A 16373-nucleotide genomic window follows, 5' to 3' on the forward strand; every position below is an offset into this window, starting at 1 on the left:
GTTGGTGTATTTATTGAAACTTAGCCCACAAACCGTCTTGTGCTTGTGGCGCCATCTTTAGAAAAAGCTGAAGACGACGTACGCGTTGCAGTTGAAGATCTCGACGCCGTGTCAGCCACAATCCAGGAAATATCTTGGCTGTCCCGCGCTTGGCTGCAGCTGCAGGTCCGTAGTGGTCGGTGAATGCATGGTTTCCACCGATACAGCCCGACCTGTAGCCTCAAAACGGGCACCACTGGCTGTGGAAAAGGCTTTTTAGGCTGTATGTTTCAGAGCTGATTTTTCTGAAGAAGCACAACCATGGGCGTGGAAGTCGAGACAATATCCTCCGGTGATGGTGAGTGGATTTATCCGCTTGTGTGTGCTTTGATGCGGGGGGTGGTGGTTGTGGTGTTGGAGCTCGGTACTTCCCCGGAATCTCGTTCAAATTTTGTTAAATTTGAACTTAAATCACATGAAACATTGACTTCAGTCTAGTAGGAGGTGTTTTAGGTTACTCGTTAAATAGGTGGCATTTAACAGTAATATTCGGGGTTAATTTAAAAGTCTGTAAATCCCATTTTTCACTGTTACTCACCATCACCAACGCCTGCATAGCATATTTCTAGAACTCTCCATACATACTGTTACTGATAACCAGGTTAACTCAGTCAAGATTAATCTGCATGTCTTATTACATTGAGAATTTGCACACAAGGTAACACAGATTTGGCTCAGGATACATGCATGTGTGTCTAAACCTGCAGGACTCCTCCAGGCTTATTTCTTTCTCTTTCAAATGCACTAATAGTATATTCAGAGGCACTTCATAGCCCCTTGTCCTGGAAAAAGAAGCCCCTAGGCTTAAGTTTCAAACTGAGGATGATTTTCAGACTCATGTTTGACTTCAGTTTGCTTGTAGACATAAGGGGAGTATGACATTCCTGCTAGGAATGCCTCACCAGACTTAACCCAGACATTGTTAATCTACAAGATAAGCCTGACAGCCTCTGAGGTGTGCTAACACACAGTAACCCTTGTTTTCTTTCTCTTTTCAACAGGAAGAACATTTCCAAAGAAGAACCAGACATGTGTTGTTCATTACATAGGTAACTGACCCTTCTTCTTTTGTTTTGTGCTGGCAGCCGTGAACCCAGTCGTGTTTCCTGTCTCCTTGTTGAGAGGGGAAATTTGTCCCTGCGGGTTTGACAATATCTGTAACACAACATGAGTCGGTTTGCAGCTCAGCTCTCACAGTCTGCACGACATGTAGGCACCTGCGTGTCGCCTAAAGTTTCAGAGATAGGGTGGAGCTGCCAGTACGTGCAGAAAAATATTAGTTTTCTTTTGTTTTGTGGGAGAAATGTGACACTGGTGTTGTCAGTGCCGTGTTGGAGACTGCTGCAACTTGCACTGTGCACGTAGAATACTCGTGTGCACACACAAATGCACAGACATGCTTTATTTTTCCTGTTTGTTTCCTGTCAGATTGCCCAATTGTGAGGCGGGGCGGCAAGACGTGGAGACGTTTAGGAAATAAATTTGGGTTATTCAGTGCCCCAGGGTTGGTAGTCCAGACAACTAGGTCAGACAGAAAGTAAACAAAGCCTGGTTCATAGTCATCAGTCTGTCTGAGTATTAGTGTTATTACATAGCTATAAAAGTTATTGCACATTCCCTGGTATTGGCTCTGTGGTAAACAGGTTTGTGTTTGAGTAGTGCATTCTCTGTGAAGGTGTGCATGCTTTAGTCTGTCGCCGATTCTTTCTTGTCCCTGATGCTAGGGATTTCCCGTTAATGATTTAAAATAGGCTCACGTGGATGTCTTAATCTGTTGAGATTACTTGGCTGGACTGACTTCTCATAGGACTTAGTTTAATGGAGGAATTTTCGCTTTGTTTGACTAGTGTGTGAGAGTTGTCAGACCAAATCTGGATGATGAATGTGATGTTGTTCAGCTTCTTTGGGTTCAGTGGAAGACTGACCAGTTGTTGGAGTTTTGCAGAGATACAGCACATCCCAGTCATGAGTCTTCCATAGTGAGGGTTTGGTAGTAACTCACTGTTTTGGTCAGTAAATTAACAAAAGCAGATAACAAGTTTCAGTCTCCATCAGCACCTCAACCCCACTCTTGGATTAAACTGATTTTGGGTGCGCTTCTCTGTGTTTTCTGCCTTTTATTTCCTGTGCTTAATTCTCACAATCACACCATTAAAGGGTAACTTTGGTGTTCATCAACCTGGATCCAGTTGACCATGTTTTTATGTGTTGGTGACTAATGGAGACATCAATTTTTGAAACTGGTCCAGGATTGAGCAAGAGCGCTGCAGATGGGAGTGGTGAAACAATCTGCAATGTAACTGCTTGGGGCATTTGTGCACCTTCATTGTAATTACAATAAAAGTGCTTGTTTCTGCCACTGACAGGGTCAGATTATTATATATTATGTAAGTGTCTGACAACATTATTGACAGGATCCCGGCAGAGTTAAACCTTTTTATGAAAGAATAAGATCCCTTTTGGGTAACCACAAACAGCCCTGACTTCACCATCACCAAACCCACCAGACTGCATTTAAAAAAATTGTTATTCATTTCCTTCTCCTCCTGAGACCAGAACCTTTGTTTGGTATGCATTTTTAATTGCTCCTTGTTATTTTGGACTAAAAGGACCTGATAAGTTTAAAAAACTAAACGTTGTCAACGACAAAGTCCCAGTGTCCTCAAACGAGACGACAATAAAGTCCCAATGTCCTCAAACGAGACGACAATAAAGTCCCAATGTCCTCTAACGAGACGATAATAAAGTCCCAGTGTCTTCAAACAAGACGACAATAAAGTCCCAATGTCCTCAAACGATACAATAACAACGTCTCAGTATCTTCAAACGAGATGACAATAAAGTCACGTTGTCCTTAAATGAGACGATAACAACGTCCCAATGTCCTCAAACAAGACTAATAATGTCCCAGTGTCCACAAACAAGATGATAATAACTTCCCAATGTCCTCAGAGACGATAATAACTTCCCAATGTCCTCAAACAAGACGATAATAACATCCCAATGTCCTCAGAGACGATAATAACTTCCCAGTGTCCTCAGAAACGATAATAACTTCCCAATGTCCTCAAACAAGACGATAATAACATCCCAATGTCCTCAGAGACAATAATAACTTCCCAATGTCCTCAGAAACGATAATAACTTCCCAATGTCTTCAAACAAGATGATAATAAAGTCCCAATGTCCTCAAACAAGACAATAATAATGTCCCAATGTCCTCAAACAAGACGATAATAACTTCCCAATGTCCTCAGAAACGATAATAACTTCCCAGTGTCCTCAGAAACGATAATAACGTCCCAATGTCCTCAAACAAGACAATAATAATGTCCCAATGTCCTCAAACAAGACGATAATAACTTCCCAGTGTCTTCAAACAAGACGATAATAAAGTCCCAATGTCCTCAAACGAGACGACAAAGTCCCAGTGTCCTCAAACAAGATGACAATAAAGTCCCATTGTCCTTAAAGGGGACGATAATAACATCCCAATGTCCTCAGAGACGATAATAACTTCCCAATGTCCTCAGAGACGATAATAACATCCCAATGTCCTCAGAGACGATAATAACTTCCCAATGTATTCAAACAAGACGATAATAACATCCCAATGTTCTCAGAGACGATAATAACTTCCCAATGTCCTCAAACGAGACGACAAAGTCCCAGTGTCCTCAAACAAGACGACAATAAAGTCCCAATGTCCTCAAATGAGATGACAATAAAGTCCCATTGTCCTTAAATGAGACGATAATAAAGTCCTAATGTACTCAAACGAGACGATAACAACGTCCGAGTGTCTTCAAACGAGATGACAATAAAGTCAGATTGTCCTTAAACGAGACGATAATAAAGTCCTATCGTCCTTAAACGAGACAATAATAACGTCCCAATGTCTTCAAATGAGACGATAGACAAGTCCTGATGCCCTCAAACGAGACGATGATAAAGTCCTAATGTCCCCAGACAAGACCATAATAAAGTCCCACTGTCCTTAAACGAGATGATAATAAAGTCCTAATGTCCTCAAATAAGAAGATGACAGATTCCCAATGTCTTCAAATGAACACTGTCTAATTAACAGCTCCTTAGCTTGGCACCGTTCTTAAAATCATAAAAATTGTTGCCATATCAAACTACAAACATTATTAATCATAAATAAACAAGTTTCAACCATTAATTCTGATCAGGTTTTGGACCTTGTCCACTTGGCGACCAACTTGTTTTTACATTAATTAGTGTACTCTGGTCTTACTACCACTAGATGGCACAAAAAAGTGTCCACAGACAAGGACAACAGGCCTTAATTAAGCAGAATGAAGTACAAGGTCCAGTAAACCCAAAATGTAGTGTCTGGGGAAGTCCTAAAGAGCTGTATGTGGCTCCTGAGCTGCAGGTTTCCTACCCCTGGTATAGGGCAAGTACATTTCTGACCCACTTTCCTGACTGGGCAAGTGAAGAAAAAAACACAGATGTCGAACCCTGAAGTGTCAAAAACAAGCAAGTTTAGTGGACAGAAGTTGACAGTGTGCAGCTGCCTATTTACGTTACAGTGCAGCCTGTTCCACTGCTGCTGGCTGCAGCCCTCAAACTCAACACTGGACCAGTTTTAAAGAGTGCTGTCTCCATTAGTCACAAAAAAACATAGGAAAACAGTGTCCAGATAAAAACAGTTCCAAGTTCACCCTTTAACAGCTGGTCTCTGTTGTACTGGTCATATCCCTGAATGGAACAAAGCCGGCCAGTCTCCTGTCTACAAGACCTGTTAACACCAGGATGTGCTAGAGCCTGGGAACGGCTGGTGTGGTTGTTTAGAGTAAACTCTGCACGCACAACTATCTTCAGGTTGCGTTCTTCATTGTGTGACTCAGGCTGTTTGATTCAACTATTCCCCATCTCTCTCTCTGCTTTTGTCTTTCCCTTTTTGACTCACAGGATTTACCCATAAGCTCTCGGTAACTTAGCAGCAGTGGCACGCTAAATGCAGAGTTAAGCCAAAACAAGGAGCTTGTGTATTGAACACAAAAAGAGCTGTAAATATGTTATTGTATCAGCAGGGGAAATGTGTGTGCAGTGCATATGTAGAAATGAATACACCAGTGTTTAAAGGTAGAGCTGTACATCATGACAAAATAAGACCTTTGTGCTGAACACAAGCTGGGAGATTAGCTGAAGGATGTTGTTTTCTTTGAGAATATGAAAGGATTTGTATTGTAATAAATACTGTAACATATGCAGGATACTTAACAGTAAGGTATGTATGCACCTGTAAGTAAGTCACACATTGAATAATGGTGCTTTAAAGACGCATTTCTCATTTAATTTAGCTTTTTCATTCACATTTTTATAATTTAATAGGCAGAAACCAATCCTAAAACACAGACGATAATCTTCTATTTTGGTTAGTCCCGATTAATTAATGCAGTCAGCCAGTGTGGATTACTTTCACACCTGCCCTGTTTGGTTCAGTTCAATCAAACTCAAGTTCATTTGCCCCCTCAGTGCGGTTCGTTCGGGCAGGTGTGAACACAGCAATCACACTCAGGTGTGCACCAAAACAACCGGACCGAGACCTTCTTGAAGAGGTGGTCTCGGTCTGGTTACAAACGAACTCTGGTGCGGTTCATTTGTGGTGAGAAGGTGGTCCAACCTGGATGTGAAGCAACCGCAGTCACATGACACATTGTTTGGGTTAAACATGAGCATGTTACAGTCCTGGAGGATTATTAATGTGCACCTCCTCCTGTACTGCCTTAATATGCACATTCAGCACATCCAATGCATCAAAACATTGTTTTCTAGTTGGAGCCGCGCCTCGTTTTCAAACTGTATGCTTTGACTAAAATGAACAATGACAGCAATATAGTCCACGATGAGCAGCGCTAAAATCAACCTGCGTAGTTGTCCCTCCATTGTGACATTAGAAAGTGTCACATTTATCTTGCAAGTGTACTCTTCTTCAACGTTTGCTTTACTTCCTGGATTTTTCTGACCAATCAAGAGCAGCTTCCTCACACAAGGCATCTGATCTGGTCCGTTTGTAAATGCTGCCGAACGAACTCTAAAAATTATGCAACTTTGTACAAAATTTGTCCCTGATTCAGACCAAAGCAAGACAACTCTAGGTCTGAAAGCACCCTTAGATATACAGGAATTTGTATGCAACCTAAACTAATGGGGATTTAACATGACATACTTACTTTCAAGATCGTTAAAGACGGACACTATCTCACATTTGTTTCATTTAAATGCTCAGATGCAGGATCAGTTGAAGATCTGATACAAAGACAGTAGTGGTGATAGAGGTTCCTGTAGATCTGGGACACGAGTCATCCAGCTGGCTGTTTGTGCAGAAACCCTGCACTGCACTGCAGCCTGCACTGAGCCAGAGAAACAGTACGGGTTAGGGGAGAGTGATTTCCCAATACATAATGGGATTGGAAACCACTCTGTGTCCACCATTCAACACTGGGGAAGCTCATTTCTCACAGAGGCTGCCTCACACTGCTGAAGCTTTTTAATCCTCACTTTCTCCTTTGGGATTTTAAACATGCAGACACACACATGCCAGAGCACATTGACATTCACATATGTGTGACCCCCCCATACCCACCCTCTGACTCTGGTGAGAGTTGTGGTTGCCCAAATTAGCAGAGTGCTTATTGCCACGAGGCTTGTGAGGCTCTTGCTTTGCCAACAAAACAAAAAAAAGAACGTAGAAAAGCGGCTCGGTCTTTGAAACATATTCTGGTTTCTGTCACGCCTGACTGTCAGTCTGTTCACAGCAGCTCTATCAGCAGCACATCTCAGGGCTGCAGTCTGTGTGGGTCAAGTTGGACTGAGATGTGTTATCATCTGTTAGACTCTTGGATTATCTTTCACTGGCCTGCGATGCCTTCACACATGTACACACTGAGCTGCCCAGTCTAATTACAGTAAGGGATGCAACAACACCAAAATCTCACAGTGCGATATCGCCAGGATAAAAAGTCCACAATAAGATATTTATCACAGCATTAAAGAATGAAGAAAGATGATGGCTGTTTTTAATAATTCATATCTCTTTGGAAAAAACAGAGAGAAAGGCCGACTTCAGGCAAGTAGATAGACTTGAAAATAATAAAAACCTCACTGAGGGGACATTTTGGATCAACACTCTCAGTGCCACTACTTTTCCTGGACTCAGTGAAGACAATGACTTCTCTCCCTTCCTGTGAGGTTTTTATTTAACCCCCTTTTTTAAACTGTTTTATTATTCTTGTGCACTCTTGCCATTCTGATGTCGCTCTGCAGCTGTAGTTTGCCCTACACTCACTAAGCTGCTTCTCATAGAGCATAACCTTGTACAATTTCACATGCACTTCGATACTAACAATCCTTTTTTGTGTGAATAGAGATCAGACATGTATACATTCACACACCTGTAACCCATTAGTTAGCACTACCCTGGAGAAGACCATGCCGGTTGAAACGCGTTGGTATCCCTTACAATAAAGGATTTTTATTCCTGTCACCATCAGAGTGCCTCAGTCTGCCTCTTTGTGGCCAACTTGACATCTTTTTGAAGGCCTTTCTCTCTGTTGTTCATTTTGTCATCCTGTACTGAAGAGCACCTGATTTTTAATATATTTTTTCCACACTGGTCCGACCCAAAGTGCAGCACTCCACCTCTCTCTCATCTTCATCGCTCTTTGGGTCTGAGCCAGGGATGTCAGTTTCGGTTGATGTTGCTTTTGAAAGCCCGACATCCTTCAACTGGTAACTAACCCTTTAATTTTCAAGAAAATACACAAAATCATGTGGTTTCCTTTTTCGTCTGGTGCTCCATTGACTCACTGAGCTTTAGCGCCTCATTATGAAGCACGATTACTTTAGAAGTGGTGAAATATAAATGTTTTGTGTTGTAGATTTCTTGCCTTTGATTTTCTGTTGGCTTTGCTGACAGACAGATGGCTAGTCTGATGCTGTTGCTCAGTAGCACATGAAGCCCAAAAAGTTGGGCCGTGTAGCTCTTTAAGACATGCAAATGTTATCAGACTGTATGGGTCAAATCCCAATGGTGAAACAAGTCATATCGCAGGGGTTGTGACAAGGGATCCACGCGATTAGATGTTTAAATGATTAAACGTCCGCCCCCTCGCTAGTCGGCAGAAATATTTGTCGGTTAAAACCAATTAGTGTTTTATTCATGTACAAGGCTGCTTAACTGTCATGCAGCCGCCCGTCACCTGTGGGTGCTACAGACCCGTCAGACAGCAGTCCCCCTCCCCATGGTAATGCTCGAGTAGACCGGAGTTTTAAAACAGCATGGTGGGAAATTGGAGAGATGTCCTCTTACAAAAACAGCGCGATTTGGCAGTACATGAAATTTGGACTGTTTTCTGAATGTTTTCCCTTTTTTAGACTAGTTGACTAGCCTTATTGTGATAACATGAAATTTGATATATTGTTACATCCATAGTATGACTGACCAAAAGCTTGAAAATCTAATGGTGAACTGCCTGATTCAGGGGCAGATCATAGATTTGAAGAGCTGTTACAGGGTTTGCGCCAGGCTGAGCCGGCAGCCCTCCAATTGCAAGCCCAACTCTTAGTGTGAGGCTCTCCCTGAAGGAATAAAATGGAAGCTGATCTGATCTCACAAACTACAGCAGCCTGTGGGTCTCTGTGATTGATGTACTTTGGCACCAGGTTACGATGATAAACAGCCTTGTCCAGCTCCACTGACAAGATGCGTGAGCTTTGGGAGCAACAGGCTCACTGGATATGATGTCATGCCTAAATGTGGACGTTATTCCTTACCATGTTTGAGCTCCAGAGTTCACCACGAAACGTGCTGAGACCTTAAGGCCCTTGGTGTGTGACACAGAAATAGATAGAGGCTGAAACACAGGGTTGTGTGTAAGGAGATGCCTTTCAACGGAGAATGTTGTGATTGAATGCCGTGGGAAGTGTTCAATCCCAACATCACAGAGCTGAGGAAAGAAAGAGACGAGCTGATAAGAACCCTCAGCTGATTCAACATGATTCAATATTGAGTTGTCTTTGTGTTTGATAGCATGTGAATAATTATTCAGCAAACCCTGTTGGTCCACTGAAGAATTAGGACACCCCACATCTTGTTCAGAATTAAATTAATTTTTAAGCCACTGCTGACAATCATTTCAGGCTATCTGTGCTGCAGCAATCAATGTGCCGTTAATTGTCTTTGCTGAAAATATTCCCAATACCTACTCCCAGTTTGTGGCACTTGCTGTCTTAATGAAGCATGAGCAAGATTTTCTTTTTTCCATTGAGACGTGAGCTTCTGCAGCTGCGATACGCAGCAAGACATATATAAGTTTGTTGTAGACAGATAGCTTTACACGCATCTCGTTTCATCCACACTTGGGCTGCTGAGGGGGGTTGTTGTGCTGGCAGCCGTCCTAGACGGGAGTGAGACAGGATACAGTAAACTGAGTAAAAATAACCCCACCCCTGTGCGCCACAGATTTTTTTGCAGATCTAGCCAGAGCACTACCAAGTGAAATCTTTCATGAGGAGAGAGTCTGGGAGTCAGCCTCAGGAAGGGACGGGCCCCTGCTTTATTTTTGCAGAGACCCCACCCATGCTTAGCTATCCAAAAGTGATAACAAAGCACTGATACACTGGCGTAGTTTTGGATGTTTCTGCTCTCCTGGGAGATACAATCTGACAGACATGAGTAAAACATTATGCACCTGCTTAGCCTGGCTCTCTCTATGTTGCAGCAAGAACTAAAAGTGGCTGAGAGCATTACACAATGCATTACCATGCTGTTACTCGATGAAATAATGGAATTCATATCTCTCTTCAGAGCAATGCTGCTGTGTATTTTTCTCCACAGGAAACAAGGAGCAGGTGGTGCTATCTCCATTGTTTTTTGTTTGTTTTTCAAACCAGTTTTAGCTAGTTACCAGTGTGTATCACAGGCCCTGCTGCTGTTAACCCCTCTGCTGGCTGCTGCTGCCATGAATTTATAAGGCAAACTGGATACAGTGGTGCAGGGACGGCCCCGTTCAACCCTCTGAAGTTGTACAGTTGCACATGAAGCCATAGGAGTTTGGGTTTTGCATCTAAAATTACCAGGGTCTTCCATTTTATTGGGTCCATAGAGCAAGCACACCAGAGACCTCTGTCAGCCGAGCAGGCTAGATTAAGCCCCATTCCCACCAAGCAGTATGGTTCAGTTTAGTTTGGTACGCATTTTTTCCTGTCTCCATTCTGAAAAGTTGTGGATGGTACCAGTATAACCGTTCCTTAGCGTCCCCATGTTTGGTCCCCCCTCTGTTGGGGTACCTAGCACACAGATCTGGTACTAAAAGGTGGAGCTGTGAACACTGCAGTCTGATTGGTCAGTAGAGGACGGTCACTCTGCTCAGGGCTGAGTTGTGTCTGGTTTTGAGGCTCATGTAACTACTGTTTACATATATTAGTAAACTATAAAATCAAATAATGTATTGCTGCCTCTCACAGCAGCTGTAGACTAAGAAAATAATAATTCACTGGGCCGACTGCCGGCAACTTTTAAGGTGGAACGTTAACTTGTAATGTTACTCAATGCATGAGTTGACGACGTGAATCCATCAGCACACCTTTAATTTCACTGTGTCAAATTTGACCGTTTCTTAAGTTTTTATTGTTTCTCTTGGATGACACACACTTTTAGTTATGAGCGGATCTTCTAATCCTAACGTGGAGGAAAAAAGTGTAGCGGAGCGTCGTTCCTGTGGACTACGGCAACACGAAACCCCTGAGCTTGCCTGAGAAGGACTAAATACACAAAGCTGCTATTTTTAAATATCCCATGGAGAGAGACTCTCACTGCAGCCTGTTCAATTTGTTCTGAAAATGTCGGCGTGCAGCCTCGTTCTGTGATGATAAACCAGGTGCAGACTGATAAAGGAGGAAATACAGTGAGTGCTGGATGGAGCAGTGAGTGACAACAACCCCGCCCACATTTAAGAGGACTGTTTGCCATGGAAACACTGAACGGATCTAGGGTCTAGGTTGTGTTTGAAGGGTTAATTTTAGTTCCAAAGGTACCATACCGAAAGTGTTTGGTGGAAGCGGGGCTTTACAGACATCGCTTTTACAGTATGGGAAAAACTCTGGTAGGGCCTCATGGCATCACATGACAAGTTTTGCCACTATCTCAGATGGGCTTTACGCTCTTCCTGGGGGCTTGCTGCTTCCTCCTCCAGTACAGTCGGAGTTGTAAGCTGTTCCTTGTGGAGTAACAGGGAGGTGCCATAACCAACAGTGTTTTCAAGCGTAGGCTTTTACACTAGCAGTCCGAACAGACTCCCTAACCAACCTAATTAGAGTAGCAACCAGGATATGCTCCCCCAGTGGCTTTCTACCTGTGAACATTGCCAATGAGTGTTTCCTTTCAAGAAGCATCCACTGCTGCCAGAAACTGAACCCGCTTTTCTGCGGTTGACGCATGAAAGTTTTGCCTCTCTGCCACCCGAATGCCCTGTAGCAGGTGGCATTTGCCTCGGTGTGTGCACTTGATGACTCCATGGTTGGACCGAGCCCAGTCCACTGATATCTGGGCTCCAGTGATTCTTGGAAATGATGGACCTACTAAGTTTAGGGGGAGTGAAAGGGGAGAAGTAGTACAGTACCAACATTCATATGACTGGATGACTTCAGTTAGCACACAACTTTAAATGCCAAGTATTCACACTTGTTGAAGTATGACAGAGAAAGATAAATCAAAGGACTATCACAGAGCAACCTCCAAAATGCAAGTGGATCTTGTGGACCAGGTTGAATCCCTGCTGTGTGACTGTGATCTAGGTTTAAAAAGTTAATGAGCAATATAGATGAGGCACAGTATGTAAATGTCATGTCACCTGGCCAAAATAATTGTGGAATCACTTAACCTTGCATTTTAATAAAGAAATATTATTGCATCAAAGACAAGATGTGCAACTTTTTCAGTGAGCATCCTTCTTATTAAAAAAAAGAAATAAACAGTCTTAAATAAGATTTGACTTTTTGGCCCTCTCTAATGTTGTCGTACAATTTGAACAAAGTGAGCAGTATTCTCAAAGTCACGTGACTTTTAGGGAGAATATATTTATGGATTATACTTAAAAAAACAAAGAGGTAGGCTAATTGAAACTTGGCACTCTAATACTGCTGTGAATGATTAATTAAAAAGCTTTTATGTTTTATCTTAATCACAGTATTTTAAAGATCTCATTATTTGGCAGTGGACACATTGGAAAGCATAAATTATGAGGTTTCTGTTAGTATTTTTTTTTTGCTTGTATAATAAAAACTCTGGGAGATATTAATCCAAATAAATGACATATTTATCTAAATCCTGCTGAGCTCGGCTGGCGCAGGTTTAATTGAAGATTTCTCTTCCAGCAAATCGTGTGCAAAGATTTGTGGGTACTTTATACCTGCTGAGAATACACACATGCGTCTGTTAACCACAGACCTTATTTGAGGCATTTTACCAAAATCCCATTCAAAAAACGTATTGACTTTTAGACGAGAGAACTGGAAGTGCTAAAAGCGCTAACGGAGTTCTGGGTTTACTGGCACACTCTATTTCAAGGATCCTTGACATTGGAACAGTCCTTAGGTGAGACTGGTTGACATAGTATCCTTGAAATTCAGCTATTTAAGGATCTGTCCTTGACGTTGAGAGACACCCCATGAACTGTATGTTGACTTGGTCTCTTGCATATCGAAAGCATCAGAAAGTTTGAGTTGTCAGTCGTTTCAAAAGGCAACTTAAATTCCATTAAGGGGATGTGGTCATGGGAAGTGAAAAAGTGCGTGTTAAGATGACTGATGATGTTGTGCCAGTGCCTTTAGTTGTGCTTAAAGGCCCAGATGTTATTATCATGTCGGTCAGTGCTCTGAAGGAACAGTCCTGCACTGCTCCGCCTTTGTTACCCCTTTTCTCCCTGTGGTCTAGATACAGGCAAGCACTGGCCTAGTTAACTTTAAAAATAATCCACTAAATCAGGCCAATGCTTCCTGATTCACATTCCCTTTGTTCATTTGGGTAATTGAAACCGACCCAAGATCCCGATAAGAAGCCCCGCCAGAATAATTCCTCAGTCTGGAGCCAGCATTACTTCATTCCTTTAATCTTAAAATGCCTCTTTCCCAAACATTAGCCGCTGAGGAAAGGGCGTGCATTGATCTGGCATCACGCTGTGATAAAAGACGATAATGAATTAGGAGTTAGATAAAGTACCACAGTGCGTGATTCGTCTTTATTTTGCATCAGATGACCAAGATGGGTAGTTTCTGAGCCAGCTGCTTCACCACTCTGACTTTTGTTCATGTCATTTTCTCTTTGGCAGGTATGCTGCAGAATGGGAAGAAGTTTGACTCCTCCCGAGACAGGAACAAGCCATTTAAATTCAAGATTGGACGGAACGAGGTCATTAAGGGCTGGGAGGAAGGAGTAGCACAGGTAAGAGGGGAAAGTTACAGCACGGATTCTTTGACACTTTGCCTGGTTTCACTGAGAGGCTCATTACTTCATCACATTACCACACATCCTTCAGTCCTTTGGACTGCGGCAGGAAGTTAATTAAGTCATTTACATTTGTGATGTCTAAGGCATCACACCAACTAATTAGTGACTGTTGTTTTTGGCAAAGTTATGTCTGATATGAAAGTGCTGAAGGTGTAGCTCTGACATCTGACACTGAAGACTTAGTGTGAATCCGCAGCAGCCTTTTCAGAGTGATACTCTTCCTAAAACTACATTTTAAACCACCTTTAAAGTCTATAGAGGGTGGGGATTTGATACTCAAAAGATAATCACATAGAAACACATATGTTCCCTCTTTCCTGTTGTTCTGTTTATCAGTTGAAATTGTTTTGGTGTGAGTTGCAGATTGTTGGAGATATCGACCGTAGAGATGTCTGCCTTCTCTCCAGTATAATGGAACTAACCCAGCAATGTCTCTTTCCAGAAATCATGACCTGGTCACTCAAGATAATCCACAGACCTTGTTGTGAGCAGTTTCATGTTTCATTTTTTTCTACCAAACAGAAGGAAGCGCACATCTACTCATGGACGTGACAGCGCAAGATGTGACCATTATTGGTATCCTCAGCTGACATGTAACATTAGCTAGCTCAGTGGTGCTGGGTGAGCTGGCATTAGAGGAATGCTTCCATCTGCATGGTGATATGATTAGCAGATGTAGTTTGGTAGAAAGAAAATAGTTCCTACATGAAACTGCTCACAACAAGGTCTGTGGATTATCTTGAGTTAAACTGGATTTAAAGTTGTGCAGCAGACCCTACGCCGTAGCCTACACACTTGTACAGTGGTGTGTTTGTGTCAGTCTGCAGTTACACCTCCAAGACACTAGTTGGCGGCAAGTTTCTGTGAAGTGCTGTAGAGTTTAGTTGATTCAAAACACACATTAAACACACATTAAACATGGCTTAATAGAGACAATTTCAAACACGAGTACACAAATCAGCTTCACTATAACTCGCAGCATTCACAGACAAACACTTGTCTTTATCTGGACACATTTTCCCCACAAATACAACATGCTAACGTTATTAGCACACGCCTATGGCATTTTACATTGTATAAATTAGCCCAGTGGCTAGCGGAGATTTCCTCTACTCATATGAAGCCAGGGACAACAGCAACATTTAACAAAGGTAACTTTACAAAATTTGGCTCCATTACAACTCGCAAGGTTCACTGACAAAACAACTGTCTTATACTAAACATGTTTTCCAAACAAACACAACATGCTAACGTTATTAGCACAAGCCTATGGCATTTTACATTGTATAAATTAGCCTAGCGACTACCAGAGATTTCCTCTGCTCATGTGAAGCCAGGATAAATCACACACAAGACTTAAAATGCTATTTTTGTCTTCACAATTTATTGTTTCTTATCTGTGAAATTAAAGTAAATGAAAGCTTTGTTTCCACTGAGGGAAATGGTTTCAGCTTACAGAAACAGACAGGAGGTCTGTGTCGCCTTGACGAGTAGTTACATTTCTGGGGAGGTGCACATCAGGCTACGTCATAGGTACGGCGTCGATTTAATGCAGAAGTATGAATTCCACCTCAGTAGATCACAAGGACAAACAAATAGAGCCCACAAACAAGGCACATAGAATTACATGTAACTGCATGAGATATATGTGACTGTACAAAACCTGGTTGTACAGTGAGGCATCACCCAAGTGAGCGGCACAAATGCATCATGAGAATAATTGTTAGTTGCAGCAATGATCAGCAGCAAACTCAGTTATGTTTTTTCTTTTCTCCCCGTATTCAGATGAGCCTGGGCCAGAGGGCAAAAATCACCTGCACACCAGACATGGCTTACGGAGCGACAGGCCACCCTGGAGTCATCCCCCCGAACGCCACACTTATATTCGATGTGGAACTGCTCAAGCTGGAGTGATGCCCGAGGTCAAGTACGAAGGTTAAAGCTTAACGAGGCTGCGTTCGCCACAACCTGTTTCCACAGGGAGACCATATTGGGCTGCTGCCTCCCATCATCCACCCACTCTTCTTTGGTATCTACAGTCTTCTTTAGTTCAGTATTTAAACGTATCTACTGCTGCTTTGTTGCCATCTTGTCATTATAGATACTGCAAGACTTTTTCACCCACACACTGAGGTTTGGTTTCTGTTAGTCAGAGATGCTATTTTATTAATTTCATTTTAAAGTTGTAAATTTTGTTGAACCATGAGGAAATCAGTCATCTGATGAGAAGCCGTACTACATTGCAATCAAAACATATACTGCCTTACAGTTTCAACAACAGAGGACGTCTGCTCTGTGTCTTAACTGGGCATTATATACCACTGTCTGCATTGCCACTTTGATAAAGGTTTGTCCTGCTGAATGCTCTGAATGATGTTGCTATGTGTAGTATGTTTTATATCCCTCATAAACATTTACTGCAAGTGTACCCTATCCAACTGAACCCAAGTCAATACTGTACAGAACTCTTTGAGAGCCATTGCTACTACGACAGTGTATCGACCAACTCTTGAATAAAAATGGCATGTACTGTGTTGAGACGTCTGCGTCCTGTGTCTGATTTCTGAGTTTAACAGGAGAAGGAATGCCAAACAAGTTACAGTATGTTTGACAGCATGTTTGCAGCAGCATCGCCTCCCAATGGCAGACGTTATAAAAATGCACACTGGTCAAGATCGAGTCTGAATTATCCATTTCTTTGTTTTACACAGAGCGTAGTTACTTATCACATCAGGCACAAAACAGGTACACAACACAGGAGAGCTAATAACTGAAATAGAGTATATAGATATTAAAA

General features: G+C 42.3%; 1 protein-coding gene across 1 annotated transcript; it reads left to right on the forward strand.

Annotated features, from left to right (window-relative positions):
• The first annotated feature begins 110 nt into the window (after positions 1–110).
• On the forward strand, positions 111–16116 carry fkbp1b (FKBP prolyl isomerase 1B). The gene is made up of 4 exons (XM_049590210.1): positions 111–337; positions 1041–1088; positions 13398–13510; positions 15362–16116. The coding sequence occupies exons 1-4, from the start codon at positions 301–303 to the stop codon at positions 15488–15490; spliced, it is 327 nt and encodes a 108-aa protein (XP_049446167.1). The 5' UTR covers positions 111–300; the 3' UTR covers positions 15491–16116.
• The last annotated feature ends 257 nt before the right edge of the window (positions 16117–16373 follow it).

The sequence above is a fragment of the Epinephelus fuscoguttatus genome, linkage group LG11 (assembly GCF_011397635.1).
Source record: "Epinephelus fuscoguttatus linkage group LG11, E.fuscoguttatus.final_Chr_v1".
NCBI classification, from domain to species: Eukaryota; Metazoa; Chordata; class Actinopteri; order Perciformes; family Serranidae; genus Epinephelus; species Epinephelus fuscoguttatus.

What these genes read in the sequence shown, in the direction of transcription:
- fkbp1b (XM_049590210.1), top strand. Translation starts at nt 301, where the DNA reads ATGGGCGTGGAAGTCGAGACAATATCCTCCGGTGATG. An exon ending in GACAATATCCTCCGGTGATG is followed by an intron (nt 338 to 1,040) that starts GTGAGTGGATTT and finishes TCTTTTCAACAG; the next exon opens with GAAGAACATTTCCAAAGAAG. An exon ending in ATGTGTTGTTCATTACATAG is followed by an intron (nt 1,089 to 13,397) that starts GTAACTGACCCT and finishes TCTCTTTGGCAG; the next exon opens with GTATGCTGCAGAATGGGAAG.